This window comes from Thermobia domestica, chromosome 15 (assembly GCF_964235325.1).
Source record: "Thermobia domestica chromosome 15, izTheDome1.hap1.1, whole genome shotgun sequence".
Taxonomy (NCBI): Eukaryota; Metazoa; Arthropoda; class Insecta; order Zygentoma; family Lepismatidae; genus Thermobia; species Thermobia domestica.
In genome coordinates, this window is record NC_137468.1 from 90,731,915 (window position 1) to 90,758,025 (window position 26,111).

The following is a 26,111-nucleotide window of genomic DNA, read 5'->3' on the forward strand; positions in this document are numbered from 1 at the left end:
ACATGAACGATAGATGGTTAATAAAGGAATACTAAAAGCTAGTTGACTGCCGACGTCGGTAGTCATGAAGTCTACAAGGCAAGGACATCGTTCATTACCCTAAGCTGTAAGCGTCGGTGGAGTACAGATGGTCAACTATTAACCTCTCGCCAGAAATTGGTGGCCCCGCAGCGACGATCCGTGATGGCCCAAGTTCAATTTTGAAAACTTTACTACCAGCGGCAGAGACGCGATGAAACGCCAACGAACCACAAAAATTACTCTCCCAAAATATGTTAAAATGCCTATATGTGTGATTTGTTTATATTTAGGTGAATCAAAAAAACACAAAACAAATACGCCGGGGTGGACGCGAACTATCAATATTACGATTACTAGGCACGTGTTCTTCTGACTTCCCCACGGAAACGATTATAAAAAGCTTGGTTGTTGAAGGATAAATCATTGACGTCTTAATTTAGCCAATCAGACAAACCCCTACATCTCGAGTTCTAGGAGGTGATACCGTGAACCGTTTCAGATTTATTGCTTTCTGGTAAAGTACTATCCATGCGCAAAATTTGAGCATAATAGCCGACATGCATCTTCGGTGCCTCTTATCTTTAGTACAATTTTAACCAGAGATGGTGTGGGTCAATGAAAATTTGATCCACGACCCACCATGACCCACTATCACCCACCACCAAATGACCCATTGGCCCACTCTGACCCATCAACCATCGTGATCCACTCTGACCCACCACCAACTATGAACCACTCTGAACCATTGCGACCAACTCCGACCCACCAAAACCCATCGACATCAACTCTGACCGATGACCCACGTCCTCCTCTCCATTGACTAAAGAGATTACACTTGTAATAAAACAAGACTGTGAAATTATCACTTATCGGAGTTTGAATTTCTACCGTCATTGGCTCAAGCACCTCTTTGTTACAATACTGGTGGGTCTGACCTTTACGATATATAATGGCAAAGTGTTTCTCATTTTCCGATTTAAAATGAATTTAAATTTATCATATGTAATTATTTCTTTGTTGCCTTACAGACACATTCAGTAGAAAATAGGGTGAAATTTAAAAGTTTCGAATCAAGGAAAAGTAGACCAACGTAAAAAAAAAAAAAAAAAAAAAAAAAAAAAAAAATTGAAAATGCCCATGTAATTACGTTTAGAATACAAATTTTATGGCCATTTTCTCTAACTTTATGGCTTGATTGCCTTATGCTCGGAACGCTCCATATATTAAACACCAGCTTCAGCAATTATAAATAGAAAGCAGTGGGTATAAAATTCAAAAAGAACTTTAGTTTGCATTACTCAATTTTTTTCTCAACTAATATCAATCGTTTTCGATTATTTTTACAAATCAACCCACTATTAATTTCCACTATATAGAAAAGGCACCCCCGTCCCCCCGCTCATAAAAGACAATTTTAAAAAATGCCAGGGCATATTCTCTTTATTTTTAATAAAGAGTTGTATGCTGAATTTCAGCTCTCAGTTGAACGGCTTGTGAGATACCAAATTTTTCGCAAAAATTCGGACTTCAACTCCCCCTAAGGATATGTATTATAATGAAAGTGACACGCGTATGATAACTTCCCAGTTGGGATTGGAGCCTGATTATATACCAAACGTCAATTCATTTGACTTTGCAATTTGACCGTGATGATTACGCAGACATAGTTACTTTCAATTTTTTATGATACATATCCTTATTTCATATGTTACAGATGATTCAAAAATATTTTTTCAAGCAGTTAGCTCCTCTAGAATCTCACAGGCTGCATCCCAAAATCCAACTCCTACTATCCTATGACAATCCAAAAGTGACTGAACTTTTTTTATTAGGAACAAATGACAAAAGAAAAATGGAGATCTTGAAAGTAAAATGTAGAAAAGCTCGGTGCCGCCAATAACTGCATATTTCTCCGCCCCTTCATTCCGAACTTAAAAATAAAACTTAATTCGAATATGGTTAATTACTGAATTTATTACAGTTAAATTCCACTCACTACATGCTATAGCTACAACTATGTAACAAAAATAACAACTGTGAAACATGTTCTGAATTACTATTACATTTCTTACGCAATTATTAAACATATTAGAATAGTAAAAGAGGATTGTTCGTGAAATAGTATATTTGCTCATGATTTTTAACTTTTTCATACGGAAAAAATTAAAATATTATTCAAGTTTTAAAATTTGCACTCTGCAAATATGTTGCCCTCTAGGCAATGGGACTAATGTGGACTAATGGGAAATGCTACACTGTTAGCGGCGCTGAAAACTTACGATTCGATTCTAATATCGGTTGATTTCGATATCTTTATGTCGCTACGTAACCACCCTGGGTGCTAATGGGAGCTTAATTGGACTTGAATTGAAAGTAGAGCTATTCACCTAAGCGACCACGAAACTATGGATTCGATACTAATATCGAACCGTTTCTAGCATTTTTGATATGTATCCCGACAGTACTCTTTTTCCAGACTGTAAGAAATATAGTTAAAATTGCTCTAGATATATTAGAATTATGTTGAAACACACACATAAATCCACTTTTATATTCTGTATAAATAGAGAGTGAGCGAGCGAGCGAGCGAGAGAGAGGCGACTCAAGGCATCACAACTTCCACATTGCAAAAGCATATATCAGGAATTGAATTGAAAATCTATGTAAAGACTTTCTGCTGTGGCATGCTTCATAAGCACAATTCCAGTCTGCTCACGTGACCATTGGGGTTCATGAATTTTTTTTGCGAGCGTTCCGACTTTGGATTCTCTGTTTATACCCTCTGTTTATGCATCGAATAACTTTTCAAGAACATAAATGACATTCTGTATTATGAATGTTGAGAATTACTCTCTATATGACAAATAGCTGCAAATAAATACACTACATGATTTATTTATTGCTATTGAACGAGTTTCTTAACTTGTATTTACATCCTCATATATAATACCGACCTACTGTGAAAATTATCTCAGATGTTATATTTTAAACATAATAATTACTATGTTCTGCAATTATTATGTTATATATAAACAACTTATGTATTTTAATGTAATTATTTTATATAATTTTTCATGCATTGCGGAAAATGCAATTTTAAAAAAAGTATTGGCCCAGACGAGAATCGAACTCTCAACCATATGATTTGAAATCCGACAGCTTACCAATGAGCTAACACAAGGACTTCTAAAACTAAGCTTCTAGCAACGTATAACGGATCTCAAGATGATTATGACATTCATATCCATTACAAACGCAGTTTCTGTTCTACTTTGAGTTTTATTTTAGTACTCAGGCGATAATTATGTTCTATTTCTTAATTTTGAGCATTCTTTTACATATGGAAAGATTCTTTAACGTATTTAAATGTTCCATTACGTATAGAGAGCTAAATGACAAACAAGCATGTGCTCACATTAATAAAAACGTTTCGAAATATTGTATCATTTAGTATTTCAATCAATGTTGCTTTTTTAAACACTTGGTAACAAGTCTTATTATATTTAAAAGAAGAAAAACACATCTGCAAACTTTTACCCTTTTGCAAAGGCTGGCTTGGAGGTTCGAACCTGGCTTACTTTTTCCCGAAGATACCCGAAGCTGGACTTTGAAAATTTTTGCCTCAAAACACCAATAAAGAATGCGCTCAACCTTTTTGAGACAAGGTGTACCTATAACAACACTTGGGCCTCCCCCAAACACACATCCTGGCTACGCTACTGCTTGTGACCAAAGTGGTTTCTTTTTGTTGTACATAACAGTATGAACTCTCTAACCGTAATAACCCAATTACTAAGAACCACTTCATAAAGCTAGTTTGCAAAATAATTATCGAAATTTGTATTGTATGTAATTTGAATAAAGTACTAATTGAAGTTAAAACTTATGGACTTATTATTTGGGGAAATAAGAGAAAAAAGGTTGCCTTGATTGGGGATCGAATTCAGGACCTCTGACTCCATAGTCCAGTACGCCAACCGTATGGCCACAGAGTACGGGACTGACAACTCACCTTTTCATAACGTTTGATATTCCCATCTATTTTTGTGTGTCGATTCAAAAGCCATCCGTGTAGGTACTGTTTTCAATTCTGGGTCAAATCATTGTCCCTTTTTCTGAAAATCCAAATGTGTAATAAAAAATGGGGGTTCCCATTTAAAATTTTAAAGTTACCTCACGTACCTCGAAGGGTATGGGGGTAGGGTGTTGCTTTCTCAGAACTATTAATATGTGTTTCTGTTTGTTTTGCTGATCTGTATATTTCGCGAGATATTGGACCGTTCCGGGACTTTTTCCACACCCTGTACATAAATCAGTTCAAGGGGTCCTGTTGTTATGGCTTCTGGGAATGAGACCAAACTTCAACTATCACAGGTTCAAAATTCATTGATTAGTGGGGCCCACAAATACTCCCCTGCACAAGGACTCCAAGAGATTTGTTACAGTACTGACAGCGACATTCGTTCCAAACTCGACAAAATATCTTGACAAGCGAACATACAGCCCTTTTAATAGTGTTTCAGAGCATGATATACTTCATGCAGTCGAATTTCAAAACACACTGATTTTGCATGAATTTTAGACAAAAATTTTTAAATAATAAGAAACTAATGGTTCTAATATTGTACCAAAACATCTTTATTAAATAATAATAATAATTATATGCACTTGAAGAGGTATATACACAATATAACTCTGAAAATTATAATTGTCATTCTGTTTTAAAATATAACACATAGATTTACACTTATGTTCCCAATTTATTTACACATTATAATTATTCCATCTACATACAAATACAAAGTACTATAAAAACATATCCATTATGCTATAAATTATAAATAAAAATAATTAAATGTGTACCCGACAACTTACCATTACTGACCTTCTAATTTCTCTTGTGGTCACAAATTCACGAACCAACACTAAGTTCTCGCTCACTTCAAGTACGTTAAAATAATAAATACAAAAGTTAGAAAATGAAAATAAACACTACAAAAAGATTATAAAGAACCATAATTACAATACGGTATCGTAACTTATAGATGCTATTAAAACAAATTCACAGGCACCTCTATTTCTTAACAAAGGAAATTATATTTGTTCATTCATGATGAATACACGCCAAGACACGGAGGTATCTATGAATTTGTTTCTAGCGGCATCTGTAACTATCCCTTCACATCCTGTAAATATAATCCTTTCTATGATAATTCGAAAATTTGTAATCACTAAAGAAGTCTGGAGGGCAGTAACGGTAAAGATTTCCCAAGTAGATCTTAATACCTTCTTGCAGAATAATTACACTGATTTAGCATACATTCTAAAAATTCATTAAAAAGGAAATTTATCACTGGTTTTAACCAAAAACTACACCATAACATAAAAATTAACCATTCAAATACCACACTATTTGTAATTATCATATTAACTAAACACATTTTCTTAATATGGCGTGAAATTGCTTGTGAGATATAGCAATGCTGTAGTTGCTTCAGTTGCATGGATATAAGCCTGTTCGTATGCTATTCCTTCTCCTTCCCGGGCCAATCCATCCTACAATAATATATAATATTGATTAGTAGAAGTAATAAAAGTGAAAAATCATTCTATATTGAATATTAAATACTTATTAATTTAATAGAAACACCTGCAAAAAGTGCAACTTTCGAGATGAATATGGTGCTGGACCATGTTTGGCCTTCAGAACGGCTCTGATGAGATGTGGATTGGAGTCATTGAGGTCATGAGTGGTAACAAGTCTCCCGGATTTGTGTTTTCAAACTGGGCCACAGGTGTTCAATTATGTTGAGATCCGGAGAATGGCGGGCCAAGGGAGATTTTAAACTTCATCCGATGTTCTTAAGCCATACTGCAACAGCTCCAGCTGTGTGAATGGGCGCATTATCTTCCATTATGGCGTCATTGCCCGCAAACCATAGAATGTATATAGTTCCCTAAAATGGTTATATAATCATAACAGTGACGCGACCGGTAAGCGTCAGCATAGAACCTATTAAAAACTAGGATACTGTGGCCCATAGCAAACAGAACTACCGCCATGTTTCACGATTGAACGCAAACACTGTGAATCACACGCTTCTTTGGGTGTCCGCCACATATTAACACGGCGCATGGTTGAAAATAACGTGAACGATGACTCATCTGACCATATCACACGTTTCCAGTTATCAAAAGTCCATGTTGCACGTTTGCGACAGTACTGGCATTGTGTTAAAGCGTTATTGCTTTTTATCAGCGGTTTCGGCTGTGCAACCCGACAGCGTTTGTCCGTGTCACGTAACTCGAGGCGGACTGTGATTATTGACACAGGCAGGTGGTAGGCGCAGTCGCACGAAGATTCTGAGTAACAATCCGCTTTAATGTTTGACGGGATCTGCTACTGAAGATTTTCTTCCGAGCACTGTTCCCTTTCGCCGATGTGGTTTTGCCATGAGTTTTGTAAGTCGTCATCTCCTTGAGCATTGTCCTTCGTGACACATCCAACACATCTACTACTTTCGTCACGCTCGCATCACATAACTGAACGCCAACAATTTTCCCTCTTTGGAAATCCATTCTATACTATCACAGTCTGTGCATTCACCGTACATTGCCGTTCTATTGTTTATGTAGTACGGAATTTGCTCCAGGTGCACCATCATCAAAAGACCAGAACTGCGGTTGTCGTCTGACGGCTGCCAACCGAGACATCCGACTGTTTTCAACACCAGGTGTTTCCATTACATTGATAAGTATCTGTACTTCAAGTACTACTACTATTATCTGTACATTAGTAAATTACATACTTGGAACATCTCCTTCTTCTGCAAATAATTGTACAATGTAAATGACTGTAGACGACAGCGTGTTCAATGACAGATCAATGATCACCTTTGATGCACGGTAGGAAAAATTAAATATTTCAGTTTAACGTCCCACGTTTATGGCCTTTAGGCTAAGGGAGACGATGATTAAAGCAAGTGAATGATAATGGATGAATTGGTGGAATGGGAAAGTGGGAATTGGTCAGAGATCGAACCAGAGACTTCACACACCAGAGGTTAGAAAAAAAAATTAAAAATGGGATTTCGACATATCAAAGATAAAAGGTCAAGAAAATCAATTTGTTGATTTGCATTCGAAGACCTTGCTCTTTCACATGGCAACTTTTGGACATGGCTCACACTTTTCTTCATTTCAATGAACTGAAATACAGAAATCCAAATGCATTTATTACCAATTGAATTGAAATGTATTTATTGCCAAATCTACCAATTATTTCATACTCATTTACTTTCATTAATAATCTATATCCAAAACATAATCGTGGGATGTAAAACTAGAAAATTCTTCAATATTTATAGTATGTGCTCATTACTTTGTAGCGTTGATAAAATACGATTCATTTTCAATACTCTTCTTTAAATAGTAAGAGAAATGTTACATTTTCTTTCACATAAAAAACCTATGAAAGAATCTACGATTTATATTTTTCGTTTAAGTATTCTTAGTTATTCAATTATTTACAAAATTACATTTATAGGACAAACAAGAGCAACTCACCTGCACAATATGTGCAACAGGCAACATAGTAACAGTCTGGTGCTCTGTTTGTTGCACAGCCTGAGCCTCTGGCGCTGCGTTTGCTTCCGAAATCTGCAATGGCAGAAAACCAAAATATTTTACAACGGAGATATTTATAAACAATTATATATGTACATAATCAGAACAGGAATTCCGAAGCAGGTATGAAATTATTTACCCGAAAACAACGAAAATAATGTTCATCTACATTTATTATTATTTACTCATTTCGGATTCCTGACCAATTTATCGCAGTATCTTCTAAAATCTTATGATTCCCAAATCTTATATTTAATTATTTCGAAGGAAAGTGATCTGGCACAAATACACACAATCGACCGTTTGTATACACTTTTGGCAATGATAGCAAGTATTTATTGTAGCTAAGTAATCTGGCGCAAATACATATTGACCATTAGTATACAGGTTGAAGATTCGATTTTAGCAATGACAGTAAATATTATACAATATTGCCGACTCCTTTACATTTATCATGTGTCAGAAAACAATAATGATTCCCGACCCAGTCAAGAGTGCCGGAGTTCGAAACACATTCTACAGGTCTACTGGCCAACAAACTGAATCTACTGGCTTAAATATTAAACGTACCTTTAACTGATATCTATGTCACGCAATAATATATGTTGTACTTAGTTAGTTATTTACAAAGATTATATTTTTATTGTAACGAAAGGCTATTTAAATTCTTTTCATTGTTGTGCTTATACTATCTCGCGGCACCAACAATGATTCCATTTAATGATTTGACACATGTACTGATAATACTTAAAATTAGTTTCGATGGAAATGAACTGTACAATGAATCTTTTGTTTTGAAATCTATAGCATCAGCACTTAATAGAAAATATATTGTTATGAATTATGAAGTCCTTTTTAAACAACGTATATTTTTGCTCTATCAGTCAGTAATGCGTATGTCGAACGAGTGTTCAGTGTAATAAAAGCTCCATGGTCAGACGATAGAAAGACAATGTCCACGGAACTTGTGATACGCAAAATTTGATTCAGATAAAAATGACCTGTCAAGATTTCTACAAAGTGTCCTGGAAAATGTAACTCCTTGACGCATCCATGATCTCCAAGAAAATGAAAAGTAAGGTAGGTGTCTCTTATCACTAACGTTTTGTTATTTTCATCTAGTTCGGTACAATTTAGTTAGTAGTAATAGTACTGTATTTAGGGACATCATTTAGGGGGGCAGGAGGAACCAATTGCCCCCCCCCCCTCCAAGAGTTTGAGGAATACATATACTTTAATCGATTGTCTACTAATATACTAGTAGAGAACTATGTCGGTGGTGCTCTTGCTCCCTTCAAGCAAAGTCTGAAATTACGTCCCTGACTGTATTACTAACACTGGTTGCAAACACTGGAAGTAACGGTGGTAATAACATGCAAAATATCTTAATTTTCAAATTTGTGTTCTCAATTACACAAATGCTGCTAGTCTTTGGACTTGCTTTCATTCAATTTGTCAATCTTACAATATATAAGTATTTAGTGGTGTGATTCTTGTTTCAACAGCGAAACAATTCTATTGCGTAACAGCTTTAAAAAAAAATGTGAAAAGAAAATTTAAAATTCATTTTTTTTTCATACCACAGCAGTAAAACAGGCGTTGGTCGCCTTGGCAAGTTGCACTTCTTGTTCTTTCGATACAGCTACATTATCGTCCTTGAAGATAATAGGCTGAATTTGAGCTTCATTTTCTTTAAAAAGAACTGGCTGTTGCTCCACTCCATCTTCTTCGTCACTGTAGAATAAACATGAACATTCAAACAACAGTGATTTTTACTATATGAATTGTAAAAGTTGTAAATTTAACAATAAAAATACACAATCAACTTCTGGTGTACCATCTAGGCCTGTTATATGTTCTAACCAATTTCAAGCAGTATAAAGTAACTAATCACTGTGCTACTTCTGGAAGATTTTTCAAAATACTATTTTCAATATTTTTTTTAGACAACCTGTAAATGTGCCCGTACAATTGCAAGCTGTTAAACTGGCAACAACTCTCTTAAATAAATAAATGGATATTTGCATATTACGTATAAAAGCATTGCTTCCTTTTCTCATTCGTTAATTTAAGTTTAACACATAATACAACTAATGTACATATTAAAATGTGTATTGAAACGAAATCCTTAGCTTATGCTTAGCAAATCAAATGAAATTCCTGATTTTACGTTACACGCTTCTGTCCTCTAGGCTAAAGGAGATGGATGAATAATCACAGTGAATGATTATAAAAGAATTGGTAAAATGAAAATAAGGGAGGAAAAGGGGAACTCCTGAGAAAACCTACAGATACGATGTAGTCTGCCACAAACTTACATTATCTGTGATTGAACCATGGACCTCTAAGCCTTCTCAAATCAAAGGAGATGAATAACAAATGTAAGTCTCAACGGAAGAACGGCCACTCCTCAAATTTTCCAGAAAAAAATATTATCGATGTAACTTCTTGGATTATCTCCATTGTGTGAATATTTCTCACAAAAAAAGTAATTATTCTGTTCTACCTCTGAATGCTCTAAATACAACTAAATGACGATGAAAGGGTTGACAGAATAAGAATAGAACAAAGAAACTGGAAATAGTACAGACGATAAAATCCTATAAAACAAACCAATGTGATGATGATGTCATACTTCCCGATTTAGCGTCATTATTATGATGGCAATTATTATCATCATTATTTTCCAACAATTAATTGGAGAGATTGACTGACGCAGCTCGACTAGCTCCTCTGCCAATTTATGCAGACGGTCTCTATTACCTTAGTAAAACCGAGCTAGTTAACGTGTCGGCTTATTGAGACACTGAAAGGCTTTTTGGGTTCTCATTTGTTTGTGAACTGTTTATTTTTCCTATTGAAGGATGAGGAAACATAATCGAAAGAAAGCCTTTTGAGTTTTAATATTTTTTCTGATTACGTCTACTGGCTTTTATTATTACTGCTTAAGAAACGTAATGAACACTCTTTAACATCAAATTTCAAGTTATTTTAACATGAAAGTAAATTGCACTATCAATTACGAAATCCTACAGAAATATGGCTTAATTTTAGTGTTAATTTCCCGTCTTTTGTAAGAGCACGGTTGCTCAGATACAGTTTGTTACAAAATAACTGCACCACTTGCTAAAGCTACAATGTTTTAATTTTTTTAAGAACATTGTTAATTATTTTAATCTCTAAATGGGCTTAACATATCACACAATTGTTAGCCATTGGATTTTGATATGTTTTTGTTCGTTACTGCTCATGGATTTTGTGTGCCCTTTGCTCAACAGGTTGCAGTGCATTCAGGATGCAAATGGCTGCCTCGTGTATGCACAAGTGAGTGTACCCGCTGAACCTTGTCAATGAAAATTTGTTCCATACGTGACCTTTTGTACTTGTGAGTTGTTTATGATTTGTATATGATATTTAGTGCTTTTTGATTGTTTCTCAATAGTTAGTGTGATTACGTACTAAAAATGGGTAAAATATTGAACGACACATCCCTTTGTAAACAAGGGAAGATACTAGCGATGTACCATCGTGGCATTTCATAACGTCAAATTGCAAAACAACTTGAACTGCATCATACAACGGTTGGTAGAGTTAGTAAAAAGCAAACAATGTATAGTAAGTCCTCTTAGAGACAGAAATGTGGCCAAAGCGAAAAACATGCCTCGGATAGACAGAAAAATAAAGGCCCTAGCTCTGACAAGCAGAACATCTTCACGACAAACTGCTCAAACTGTGTCCTATGATAATGATATTAGGGTAAGCTACGTGACAGTTGTTAGACGGCTAAAGGAACAAAGAATTCGTAAGAAAACACCTAGAAAGAAGCCGATACTTAAAGAAAATCACGTAAGAGGCAAGAAATACATTCTTAGCATGTCCGAAGCGTGGGGTGTTAAAGAATGGGAACATGTGATTTTCTTCGATGAAAAAGTTTAGGGTGCTTGGGAATGACAGTGGCGTCCGACTATGGATGAGAAGTGGGGAAGAACTTAATAGCGACTGTACATCACCGACAGAGAAGTTTGGTGAGGGTGTAATGGTGTGGGGCTGTTTCACGTCAAAAGATGTCGGAAGACTAGAAATTTGCAACAGGTCAGTTAATGCACAGTATTACATGGACATTTTAACCGTAAACTTCTATCAATAGCAAGGGATCATTTCTCAGGCAAAAACTTACATTACTTAATATTTCAAGATGATAATGCGCCGTGTCACAGAGCTGCTGTGGTTAAGAAGTGGACATGTCTATCGAAAGGTTTTGGTGGTCTCCAAACATGGATCCTATTGAAAATTTATGACATATCATGCCCCGCAAGATGTCACGGAAGTGCTTTCAAACGAGGAAGGAGCTTATTGAAGCTGTGGTGCAAGTTTGGTTCCATGAGTTAGACGTATCCTTGTGCCAGTCTCTCGTACGCAGCATTCCAAGTAGGTTGGCAGCACTGAAAGCGACACATGGGAAACATACAAAGTAGTGAATGGGGTATATACATAGTTATGGCTTTTACCCGCTTAACAGTACTGTTCAAAAGACTCGCATCCATTTCTTGTTCATTAATGAGATGTTTTCATGCATTCATACAAAGTGTATGAAAACAAATATGTTCAATCTTTCTGTAATAATGGCTATTTGTGGCGCATTATTATGTAATATATTGTATTTGTGAATCATTTGTCTCTATATATGTAGTAGATAAAACACCAAACGATGTATCAGAAATAATTTGAAACCATTGCAATTAATATCGCTCATAATATATCTAACAATTCGCAAAATGTATTGATTTTTCTTAGGTGGGAGTTTGCGACGGACAACATCGTATCCGTGAACTGTCTCGGGATTCTTCCGTTTCCTTTCACTTTTCTCCCTCTCCTTTAACCTATCTACACGGTAAATACATTTTTTGTACGTTCGTAGTAAACTTACCTATGTTGTTTCATATGTCTTCTCAACGAAAACTTTGTATTAAATCGTTTTGAACACTGATTGCAAGAATATGCCTGAGGATTTTTATGGATAGTAAGCACATGCTTTCTTTGTACTGATCGCGTTTTAAATGCTGCTCCACATATTTCACAGAGAAATGAACGAATATTGGAATGGACTGCCTGTAAGAAAGGAAACATCAACTAATAAGTATGTTATTTCAGACAATTTCACTTTTACGGCTTACAGAAAAATACAACAGAATCCAGTTTAAAGAACTACTTACTTTTACGAATTTCTAAGGATCCATTTACTTGGTTGATTGCAGTTTAGCGTCCATTTCAGTACCGAGACTATATGAGAAGTTGACCTATAGTTTAAGGTGAATCCGAACCATCGTAATGCGTTATAGCTTTCCTATTGGGAATCGAACTTGAACCCCTGCACCAAAGGTGTATGTGCTAGTCACTATACTAGCGGGAAGGGTGATCAATTTTATTGTCTAAAGTAATAATAATAATAATAATAATAATAATAATAATAATAATAATAATAATATAAACAGAAAATAACCCCAAGTAATGATACTCATGTTCCTATTAAAAGGAAAATAATTCATGAAACAATTCTGAAAAATTATGCGATATAGCAACGAAGACGTAAACATGGGAGAACAAGACAATACGATGGAAGGACAATGATGGAGATTATTCTCTAAGGAATGAGAACAGCGGAGGGTTACTTCCCCTTTCCCCCTCCCAAAATAGATATATTTGGAAAGAGAAATTATACAGATTAGATCAATATTCTAAACAGCTACTATACAGTCGCGCTCTTGACGATTGGTGACAACCAATAGTGTGAAAGTAGGATGTCGTACAGTACACTCTCCTTCAGATGGGAGAACAAAGACGCATTCTAGTGTTCAATAGCAATCTCATGATTATAATATGTGATAAAATGTAGGCTACCGGTACTTGACATACGACTTTTTTTTCTGTACAGAACAATAACCACCATTTATCCTACACAGAGATGGAATCCTTATTATGGTTAACTTTTTTTGGCACATTGCTCACATTGTGAAATTATTCTATCTCGCCTGCTAGTGACTACTGTATCAAAGATGGTCACGACTGAACTTCCCTCGTGGCTACGTGATTAACCAGGGTATCTACTAAAATTCCAAAATGAAATTTCGTGACTTTTTCGTGACCTTTTCTTTACCAAATCATAAAATTTCCTAACAGTTTCAAGAGCGAATTTGGGTGCGAATTAGGGCAAATTTTCATACTTGCGATAGAAACGTACTTTGATTGCGATTTGGTAGCGTTTAAAGCTGACCACAAACATTTTTGATGGTGAATTTTGAGGTTTTATAGAACAAAATTTTCCAATCTGTACTTACATTTGTACAGTTAAAAAAATCGTGACCCAAAAGCTAAGTTTCGTGACTTTCATGACCGTTTTCTGATTTCGTGACGTTTTCGTGACATTCATGACCGACAGACACCCTGTTAACGTACGCGTCTTCGTCGTGGGGGACCTGAGTTCAATTCCCAGCAGGAGCTTGTGTGGTTCAGATCCATGCTAAGCTGTAAGACCACGTCTCAAATACTCTTGGTGCTGACGGGTTGCTAATCCAACCCAGCGATCAAGACTCAATTGTCAAGAGTCTTGAATGGGACTCTAGTGTCTTCGACAAACTTAAGATAATATCACACAAATAAGACGATCGGTAAGTTCCCCTAAGCGTTAATACAAATTCAACTAACTTCCTTGAAGAGGAAAAAAGTAAATTTAAAATGGCACGGCGAAAGAACGAATAACTTCAAGCAAATGATTATGAAGGTAAGATCAATGCAATAATATAGCAAATAATGATAATCTTATTACCTTGGCAGCTAAAGCCAGCTAGAGTTGGATCCAGAACTTTGGGCAGCTACTTTCCTTAGATTGCATTGTCTTAGTTTCATTTCCTCCGTAGCATTATTATTATTATTATTATTATTATTTATTACACAGGGCCGCATAGGTTCTGTTGTTTTTATAATTTTGGGTGTTTTATATGTATTTGAACATGCTGAAACCGAAACTGGCACTAGTTTTCTCATATCACGTAAGAATTTCTTACAATTCGCGATTTATATATGTTGATTGCGGTATGCATGTTTAAGTGTAATTCAACTGATTGACGCTAGATGTCACCAGTACGTTATGGAATTTTGCAGGCGGTAATAAAGATGAACGTGTTTTAAATGTAAGGAAGTTTAATTTAGTTAAATTAACTACAATGTTGTCTACATGAATATTCAAAATATTTCTATATCAAACCTTGTTATCTCATTTCAAATGAATTTCATATTTAATTATCGGAAATCTTAGATGTGCTTCAATGGTATGAAATGTTAATCTCTTAGTTTCGTTGAATACTGTGTTGCCATGGCATCTCGTGGTTGTAAGAATAGACCAGATTTATTTTGTTACATCTGTGGTGAATTTGTTCCACGAAAACAGAGACAGAAAATTACAGATTTTGTAAGAAGAGCATATTTCGCATACTTCCATATGGAACTTGGAGATCAAGATAAATCGTGGGCTCCACACAATGTGTGTAGACCTTGTGTGGAATCGTTACGGAACTGGAACACTGGGAAGCGGTCATCTATGCCATGCGCAATACCAATGGTGTGGAGAGAACCCAAAAATTACAGCGACGATTGCTACTTCTGTTCCTGTGAAATTGTAGGACACAATACTCGAAACAACACAAAGATAGTGTATCCCAATATTCCCTCTGCAACGAGACTTGTGCTGCAGGGCCTAGACTTGCCTGTTCCGACACCTCCATCAAGTCTTGAATTTGTAAGTGATCCTATTCGTACAGTGATTCAGTGGAAAATAGTGAAATAGAAGATGAAGTTTACAACCCCCCTAGCGGTTCTCATGACCCTATACCACTCACTCAACGCCAGCTCAATGATCTAGTTAGAGACCTAACTCTGTCTAAAGAATCTGCTAAACTTCTTGGTTCCAGACTTAATGAAAATAACTTGCTGGCCTGTGGAACAACATTTTCCTGGTACAGACACCGGGAAAAAGAATTTGTGCAATATTTCTCAAAAGAAGGTTCTGTCGTGTTTTGTTGTGATGTGTCTGGTTTGTTGACCAAGTTAAATTTCCTTTGCCTTTCTAGTGATTGGAGATTATCCATTGACTCGAATAAAACAAGTTTAAAATTTGTTCTGTTACATAATGGAAATAAGTTTCCCTCAGTTCCTATTGTTCATTCTGTGTCACTGAAAGAAACATATGACAATGGTCAATTTATTCTTAATAAAATTAAATATGAACGAGGTACATGGTTGGGTGATGTGTGGAGATTTGAAGTTTTTGAGCATTGTACTTGGGCAGCAAAGTGGGTATACAAAAATGACATGTTACATCTGCGAGTGGGATAGTAGGGCACGAAATGACCACTGGGGAAGGAAACAGTGGCTATTACGGAAAACACTGAACGCAGGATCAAAAACATCATTCAACAAAATTTAGTCAGTCCTGAGAAAGTTATACTTCCTCCCCTTCACATAAAATCAGGATTGATGAAACAATTTGTTAAGGCACTTGACAGGGAAGGCGAATGTTTCAAGTTCATATGCAACAAATTTCCTTCACTTTCATATGCCAAAGTGAAAGAAGGTGTCTTCGTTGGCCCAGACATTATGAAGTTAATGAAGAATAAAAACTTCGAGGCAACAATGACTAATGCTGAAAGGGATGCTTGTATAGCGTTTAAAAGCGTGGTGGTGAACTTCCTGGGGAACGACAAAAGTACTGATTACAGAGAAGTTGTTGAGAATATGTTAGTTAAATTTCAAGAACTGGGTTGCAACATGGATCTCAAGTTGCATTTTTTGCATTCTCATCTTGATTACTTTCCACCAAATCTCGGAGAATTAAGTGAGGAACAAGGCGAACGGTTCCACCAAGACATGAGGTATATGGAGAAAAGGTATCAGAGACTTTGGAGTGTTAGTATGATGGCTAACTACTGTTGGACATTGCACAGAGAAACTTGAGAAGAAAATCACAATAAAATTAGGAAAGCTTATAGGAGAAAGCGAACTAAAAAGATGTAAAAAATAATTATGTTAATTTCCATTTTACAACGTATATATTTATGTATATATATTTCCATATTATATGTATATATGTAGTAATCTGTATGTGTAGAGAATCTTATATTCTTTTCTTTGTCTGTCTGCATTCACGTTAAACAAAACATATTCAGTTATTTAGCATAATAAGCTCTTTAGTCTGATAGAAGATAAGAAATAAGGTATAATAAATCAGTATTGAATACGGAAGAAGGTCCAAATTTTGACATTGATTTGTAAGAAAACTTTACGTGACAAGGAAAAACGAATCCATTATTCGTAATCAACTGGGAGCAAAGAATTAAGTTTACCTATTAATCAAAAAACAACATGAACTTTTTTTTTTAATTTGCAGCCCTGTGTTATTATTATTATTATTTATTATCTCGTTTAAAACGCAAAACATAAACTGTTCACAAATAAAGTCACTGCACTCTCAAATGCCCATCAAGCAACACAAAGACGCATAAACCTTCTTAACAAGGGAATAAAATTGCACAGCATGAAACTCAAAGCATATTATACACTTCGCCATCCACACAATAAGTAATGCCAGACCCTGACTGACAATATCCGGATCACCCTCTGACTAAAACGAACAGATCTTGCGACCAACCAACGTCTATCGTTGATGGACTACAAGTCTAACCAAGAATGAGTTCCGATTTGTCTAATAACAAGCAAAACGAAGGATTTGTAATCCAGATCGTACCCCATTATGCCCTACACACCTGAACATAACATCTCTCGAGTCAGGTTACAGCGACCTTCGTCACCCTTATTGCTCACTTGAATATAATCACCCCCAAAGAACTGAAACATCAATTCCTTATTCAATATCTTATCTTTTACCCGCAACTGGCGTTCGTGTTTAGAACATTATTCTACACGATATTTCAATCCTCTTTGGAATCCATCTTCAAGTGCAGGCGTAATGTTAACTGGAATCTATTATTTTATTATTATTACATTATTATATAACTCCAAAACCAGTAAATAGAAAATCAGTACCGAGTAGTCCGCGATAAACTCCTATCTCTACTCAACGCTTCTGAATTTTTGTTCAAACAAATCTGTTGCTATATTTATTCTACAATTCTGCAAGCCCGTAAATAGGTTTAGGTATTTAACGGTGATAGACGTTATGAAATATTAACAAAAGTTAAGGCAACAGGTGTTTGTATAGAAACTCAAAGTGTTGAATACGATTGATAGGAGTTTACCGCAGAATACTTGGTGCAGATTTTTCTACTTACAGGTTTTGGAGTGATATAATGTACTAAATAATAATAAAATAGATTTCGGCTAGCATCAGACACAGTAGTGTAGCCAGGATTTTTGTTTGGGGAACCTTGATGTTTATATGTTTATATATATATATAAGCGTTTGTTGCGCCAGAATGTTTAATAATAATAATAATAATAATAATAATAATGCTACTATTTCTGGATTTCTTATATTTGTTGGCTGATATGCCAGATCACTACGAAGTGATTGGCTTCAGCAGCAGCAAGCATCGGACTGTAGATTGCAGATACGTTGCACCACGCAGGAAAGCCACACCAGAAGAAAACTCAAAACATTGTAACACATCAGGAATACTTGTGGTTGCAAATCTACTTAAGATGAATATAAAATACTTAAACCTACTTATGACACAACGAATCACTTTTTATTTAGCTCCAATTAGGTTAAGGGGCGTATGCAGTTTCTAACACGACTTATGATTAAATAATAACAGGTGAGGCATTTAATATACACTTAAGAAAATGTGTGACGTACAACTCACGTTTACATTCGTCATTAGCCATCAAGTGCCTAAGGGGAATAATCATTTTACGGATTCAATACATAATTATCGTAACTATTATTTCATATCTTTATTCATTGATCCACTTCATCAGATATTTATATCTATTATAATTAATCATCTTCATCGCAGGATATACCATAAATGATCTCCTTTAACAACATGAAGCCCATTAGAGATGAAATTACATTAACGGATAAAGTCAACGCATTATACAGTAGAATTAGCACCTGAGAATCGTTATTACAACAGTGACTGCTATCGCCATTTGATTGACCTAATTCAGGATTAAACAGGAAGTTCCTGATATGATATGTATCAAATATATGAATACGAGGAAAGGAATATATTCCATTCACGGAATCCTGATGGATGCCGGACGTTTAGATTTAGTTGGACATTATTTAAGCTATACTACGTCCAAAAACAATATATATAAAATTACCACTTTAGAAGAAAACTTGTGTCACGCACTTCAAACCACTTCAACCACCTACTTTTATATATATGCCAAAACTATTTTCTTTTTAACATAAAAAGATCAAACTTTAACTGTCACACGAAGAAGAATAAAAACAAGCATTAGTTTCACTGTCAATTTCGCCAGCATTTCTATGGTAGAGATAAATTTTATGTCATCTTTAATTTGAAAATTACTTTGGTAAGAATAAGGGCACAAACAGAAAAATAACATAAAATGCTGTAATGGATCAAACCGGTCCATTACATGTTTTTGCACATTTTCTTTGCCAAAATTAACACCACTATTGTCTTTTTTCGTTCTAGCCATTTTTCTAAAACATTTTTCGAGTCTTTCTCTGAATTAATATCTTGTTTAGATTTTTCTCTGTTGTTTTTCGGTTTGTTTGTTTGCACATTTTCCTAACCGAAATTAACACAACTGTCTTTTTTTCCGCCTTAACCACTTTTGTAAAACGTTTTGCGTTCTTATTTCAACATCCTGAACATGTCTAACTGAAGCAATTCTTCTGAACTGCTCTAATTGATCAACCATCAGAGACTGCTTGCTACGAGTCAGTCACACGCAAGAAGTCTTTACTATTGTTTTCCAGTTTCTCCTGTTCACAACTTTCCCTCAAATATTTTTCATCTGAATGAAACCAAAACAACAAAAGATCTTTATTTTTACCCCTATTTTTTTCTTGTAGGTTACGGAAAATAAGTTCTGAGTATTTATCGATTCCATTCCCTCTTAACCCTTCAACTAAGATAAAATAATTCTTTTCGGAACCTCCTTTTGTGATTACAAAGAAACTGATTCTTTTCAGTATTGCCTGGCTCAGCCCGCAAAGGCTTTGGTTCAAAGATACGTGAAATTGTGGTCATTGTTATGTCAAACAGCAAAAGAATAACTTCAAGGTCACCATATGCATGTATGCTCTCACTCTGTTTCCTTTCTTCCCTTTGAACAGCAGATTCCTAGAAAACTCGATTTCCATACCTCCCAAAATCCAAACATTTTTAAAGAATAAAGACGACGTTGGCGAACACAGTTTGTCCAGGAACTGCTTACCGACATACTGTTTTAAAATAGAGTACATGGACGGTAATTTCTGTTTCTTCCGAGAAAAAAATTACAAACATCAAAGTACTTGTCGGAACCCTTTGGGGGAACGGCCCTCCTTCCTTGCGCCACTGATCTCTCATATACCTCAGGGCTCAAGAGAGGACTGAAATAGTAAAGAATAATGTTCTAAACACGAGCGACAATTGAGTACAAGATAAGATTTCGAGTTTGAAACTATGTACGCACGAGCACAATTTAGTAACAATCCCCAATATTGATAAACAGAAGAAATAGCCGATTTTTAACACATCAATTCTTCTAAAGGTACGAATGTAAATGAAATCTTTAAGTTTTACGCCCCACGATTATGCCGGTTAGGCTAAAGGAGACGGTGATTATGAGAAATGAATGAAATGGTGGAATGAAGAAAGTGGGAGGAAACGGGGGAACCCCGGGAAAAACCACGAGCACGGTGTTTGTGGTACGAATGTAATCATATACAGAGAGTTAAAAGAAAAATGCACGACTGGACCTAGACTGTTCAGGGAGCGAACTGAATAGTGAAACATACCCTGTTTGTTCCAGATCTGTTTAAAGTATACTCATTGTGAATTATATACATATATCCCTTATATTTTCTTTATTAATCAAAATTCCAATAACTTACGTATAAATGTTTTGTATTGATTATTATTAGTTTGCAGTAGTTGCGTTGCGCTAAGTGGATTTGCTTATTTCGTTCTTCTTCTATTCAAGTTGATGAATCGTTCGAGAATTCGAATGCGTAGAAAGTACGCAATGAGCCTGTCTCCCCTGGAATGAGACCAGATGTTAGAATGGTGTTATTTCTCTTTTGTCGTTATTTTCCTTCTTTATATTTTATGTCCTTTATATTTCGTATTTAATTCATGCATATTCTCCTTTATTTAGTCTTTATTCATGTGTTTAATTTGTTTGCACTAAGTTATCCGTTGACGAAAAGAGCAATAATCGTTTGCATTTGATTTCGACCGAGTAGTCGTACTTGGATGTATTCTGTGCTTTGAAATGAAACGAAACATGGAGTTGTGAAGTTAAAGATTTTGCGTGTCCGGATTATTATTGAATTATCCGCTTTCATCGGCTTGAAGGAGACTTACCATCTAATTTAGTCAAAGTATACATCGAGTCGTCTATATGAGCAGTGAAGCGTCTTGATATTTATTTGGTGTGATAATCGTTCAAACGTTATGCTGACAAAGGAAATCACATGGTTTGTGTTTCTTCACGTAGAATCTTTTAGTCATCGCAACTCAGGTAACATTTACAACTATTTTGCATGCTTCAGGAAATATTATCAGTCAGGATGTTTTCGAATTTTGGACGGAAAGTCGAATAAAAAGTATCGAGAAAGAAGCTGTTGGAAGTGATTCACGTAAAACTTTACAGTGCCGTAACGAATTAAGTCTGAACAGTGATTTGACGAAGATTTTTAACTTGTTTGTTGCTAATTGTGTACTGCTGGTAGCAGCATGTCTGAGTAAATCCATTTCCAATGGGAGGAGACCGAGCGCTGGATCCCGTAATTGTCCAGACTAATGCTCTCATTTCTCACATATCTCTCACTCTCTTTCTCGTCATACGGAATATAGCTGGTGATGAATAATAATATATCGTTTAGTGTCTCATTCGTCTTTGGTTACAATTTTACGAGTTTCTGTTTACAAAACAAATGCAAGGTATCACAGAAGAATAGGTAATGTTCAAATGTCAATAATATCACTATGTTTACGTAACACGTAGATAATGTTCGCTTGGTTTTGAGAGTCAGAATGTTCTTCCGTCAGTACTTTAGCTAGTTTAAATTTCTTCCGCTCGTCGAGTTAATGTTTACAATGTTATGGTAGATTCGTCTTAGCATTGTGCAAAGTTGGAAACACCACTATCATCGTCGTTCTTCAAGTGCTACTTCGGCTATCCACAATATTACTACGAACCTTGATCTACAGCTGTTCACGTTAATAAGTAAACAGGAATCTATAGTTGTGTGGAAGTTTCTCTTAAGACTTTGAGGTCTATGTCTGGTTTAATATTATTCAAGTTAATTTACTAGTAAAGAGCGCTAGTGCTGCATAGTTGTGAAACAAGAGATGACTGAGATAATGATGAATATCCTCTGTTTTCTGTGGCTTCTATTTTGGGGACGCCTGAAGTTAGTAAGGAAAGATTCGCACTTCCGCTTCCCGACACGCGTTCCGGCGGGATGTAATAAGTACTCCTCTTGATATTCAATATGTATGTAACGTGATATGTAAAGTACAAGCTTTCATGAAGTTCAACTTAAATATATAAACAACTGAAAGGTAGATAGGCAGTCCGAACTCCGAACTATAAACTTAGTGGTTATGTGGAATTAAAGCGAGTGTGAAGTCAAACGAAATTAAAACCTAAATTATCATTCGTCAATTAACTGTTGAATTACATGGGAACTATTTTGGCTGAACTAATATTTCATTCTGGAGGAAGAAACACGTGGAAATTTTATAAACATTAAATAAGAGTCAACCAAGCGATACTTATGCAAGCATATTGTAATCTTAATAATTGTCATTGATTTTTTTCTTTCCTCTGCACTTGGATTTTCAATCATATATGAAGCTTACTGTGATACCTAGTCTGTGATAAGCTTTGATTAGGATGTTAGGATTTAGATTTCTCGGCTTTCGGCATCGAAGGCCATTTAGCCCTACACGTTTTGAGGGATGACGTCCCTCGGCGAGCACATTATCCGGGGAAAGGGAAGGAAGGAAGGAAGCGGCCTGGGACCTACATGTTAGGTACCACCCCCGGCATTTGCCTTGTGTGAATCAGGAAAAACCAGGAAAACCTCATTCAGGGTTTTACACCTTTTCGACCGAGTACCCCCACCGGGAATCGAACCCGGGACCGCTCGCATCGGAGGCGAGAGCGTTAGCGACTACGCTACGCGGGGCCACACTGTGATAAGCTTTGAGTGTGATATTGAATATTAAGTTGTTTGTTAGTAAATATATATCTTAAGAGATATTGACGAGATCATTTAAAGGTTTGCAACCAACTTATGATACCGAATAACTAAAGTTAGTATTAAGAAAGTAATTGCGTTATTGATTTTCTTCTGCTGCTCTTCTATCCGTGCTGCATCCTCTGTAGGTAAGATCTTGGTTCTAAATTTAATTAATTTTAACTTTAGTCTAAAGAAATTCCGTTGCGCATATTACCATCTTCTCGGCTCCTGTCGGAATTGCTAGGATCCCGAGCCAGGAGTTGATAACACTGGGCTAAAGTTAGACTGGTTACGTAAAGAAGTAGGGTTACAATAGCACAGAGGTTAAGACATCGGTACAATACGCCGAAGATCCCGGGTTGAAGTCTCGGGCCAGTCGTGATTAGTTTTCACTTTTTGTGTATCAACAATCTCTTAGTTGACTCCAGCACTGAAGATTAAAAAATCAAACATGCTGTACGTCTTTATTTGTTGTTTTTAGTTTTGTCGTGTTATTTGCCATTAGTTTACTCATCAACAGTAATATCTACATATTTAGGACCAAACAGGCACAGTTGCTATATCTCCGGACGCCACCCGAAGTACCCGGATTCGAAATAGATTCTACGAATCTACAGGCCAACAAACTAAATCTACGGGCTTAAATATAAAATTAGCCATAATTAATTATATATGCCATTTATACCTTATAGAATATGCTGTACTTAGTTGCTGTTAGTTAATTACAATAATTATATTTTAATTAGTGCAACTAAAGGTTAAATTTAAATTCTTTCTATTGTTGCGCCTATATTATCACGCGTCGCCAACAATGTTTTCATTTAATGATTACAAATTTGAAATTAGTTCCATGGAAATGAGTTTTCAGTTTTGAAAAATATAGTATCAACACTTGATAAGGAAATGAGTTTTACGTCCCACGGTTATGCCGGTTAGGCTAAAGGAGACGGTGATTATGAGAGATGAGTGAAATGGTGGAATGAAGAAAGTGGGAGGAAACGGGAGAACCCCGAGAAAACCCACGAGCATGGTGTTTGTCCACCACAAAGTTCACTTGGCGGGGGCTGGGATCGAACCCGGGACCCCAAGCACCAGAGGTGAACGCTCTACCACTGAGCCACCGCGCCCCCCAACACTTGATAAGGAGAATAGAATTGTTGTAGATTATGGAATGCGATCTTCGAGAAACCAGATGTACCAAACCTGTTCAAATACAGTATATTATCGCTATACTAGTCAGTAATGCATATTTCGGACGAGTGTTCAGTATAATGAAAGAAGTTTAAGGAGCAGATGATAGAAACAGAATGTTAACGGAGCTTATGATGGGCGAAATTGGTGCTTGTATGAACCTGAGAATGCCCTATCAAGATTTCCACAAAACGGTTCTGGAAAACAGAACTCCTCTTGACTCAGCAAGAAACTCCAAAAAATATGAATACTAACGTAGGCATTTATAATCACTGTTTCTTGTTACTTTTATTTAGTTCGGTTAGTTGTAATGGTAGTGTTAGCAATTAGTAATAGCATTTCTAAGTATCAACAATAACAAATAGAAATTTTCAGCTTTAATGTGTGCTTCCAGTTATACAAATGCCGTTGATCACTAGTCTTGCCTTCAATTCAATTTCACAACCTTATAAACAGCAGTTTTCTTATTCATCTGTACTAAGAACATAGAGGAATGTAAAATCGGTAGCAGTTCGAAGTTTTTACTTAGGAAATACGTCCCTTGAAAAAGTGCAAAATGAAGTAAATAACTACTTTTTATTAATTTCCTACTTGATTTCAGAGCTTTAGACTCACATTTGGAGTAACTGGAATGGATCTACAAACAATTAATGCACATTTCACTACAAATAAATATAAATAATAAATTGTAGGAGCTAATTCACGATTCTGAGGACCGTTTAGCGATAGCTATTTCCGTACTCAAGATAGGGGATCCTATGGACAAAAGATGTTACGGACTCCCTAGAAATAGACAAAGCGAACGTCATGTTTCCTCTTACGGCTTCCTCGATATCAAATTATAAAATATTCATAATATTTTAAAATTTGCGTGTATTATCTCCTGATGCAATCCTCCAAAATCTGAGCAGATTACTAGATACTTTCATGGTGATAGCTACTTAACACCACTAAATTTCAAACTTCTGCTTATAATAGTTTGATAGTTAGTTACAAATAAATACAGGGTCCGATTATGTAAAAATGTAAAACAACTTACGAAAATGTAATATGTCATTCACACTAATGATATGCCAATGAAGAGTCCGTTCCTTGCAAATTTAATCGTATTTCAGAGATTACACAGCATACTTCAATATTCGCATCATTTGTAGGCTGATAGGAACAAAGTTAAAAAGAAAAAAGTAATAGTTGATATTCTAAGCTTTTTTTTTTTTTTTTTTTTTTTTTTGACGCTAGGTTAATATCTCAGATGTGCAGTAACAATCATAACATGTTTTTCATTTACTTTCCTATAAATAAATACTATATTTTAGTATCTAAAATATGAGGAAGGATCAATAAGTAACGCACAGCAATTTATGTAGAACAAATGTAACAGGTGATACTACAAGCATGTATACAAAGTAAAGGCTCATATTAAAGCTACTCTTCAACCTAGTCAGCAGGTCTTTCAATCACATTTCTCCCATCGTTACACAAGTTTCAAAATACTCTCCTCACAGACGCCCGTCTTTTGAAAGTATGGTCATCTGCGTGAAACATCCCGTTTTACGGTCATAAAAATCAAAATAAAATAATTTATACCAAACCGTTTTCTTTGGTTATGTTAGCTAAAAAAAAAACATTCAATTCAAGCATGCGCAACAAATTTTATCAAAAGATCCCAAATTCTTGTTAAGTGGCTAATCAAAATGAAAGACGACTCGACGTTATTAACTTACATTAAATGAAAGAAAGAAAAAAAAAATAAATCTTACATATGCTTGACTCTATGAGCGGTATTCGAAATTATAAAATTGAGATTTGGTCGTGATTGTTTATT

General features: G+C 35.6%; 1 protein-coding gene and 1 non-coding gene across 4 annotated transcripts in view; both read right to left on the reverse strand.

The window, feature by feature from the left end:
- Positions 1-4,635: 4,635 nt before the first annotated feature.
- The window catches only part of LOC145671139 (uncharacterized), a 66,979-nt gene continuing 45,503 nt past the window's right edge, over positions 4,636-26,111 (reverse strand). For all 3 annotated transcript variants that reach the window (XM_081739955.1, XM_081739954.1, XM_081739952.1), the window contains exons 8-11: positions 12,575-12,756; positions 9,228-9,381; positions 7,588-7,680; positions 4,636-5,577 (exon numbers count right to left, since the gene is read on the reverse strand). In XM_081739955.1, coding sequence (XP_081596081.1) covers positions 5,467-5,577; positions 7,588-7,680; positions 9,228-9,381; positions 12,575-12,756 — 540 coding nt within the window. In that variant the 3' untranslated portion in view covers positions 4,636-5,466. The remainder of the gene's footprint in view (positions 5,578-7,587; positions 7,681-9,227; positions 9,382-12,574; positions 12,757-26,111) is intronic.
- TRNAR-CCG (transfer RNA arginine (anticodon CCG)) lies at positions 22,969-23,042 on the reverse strand. Its single transcript has one exon. It is a non-coding gene; the product is annotated as a tRNA-Arg (tRNA).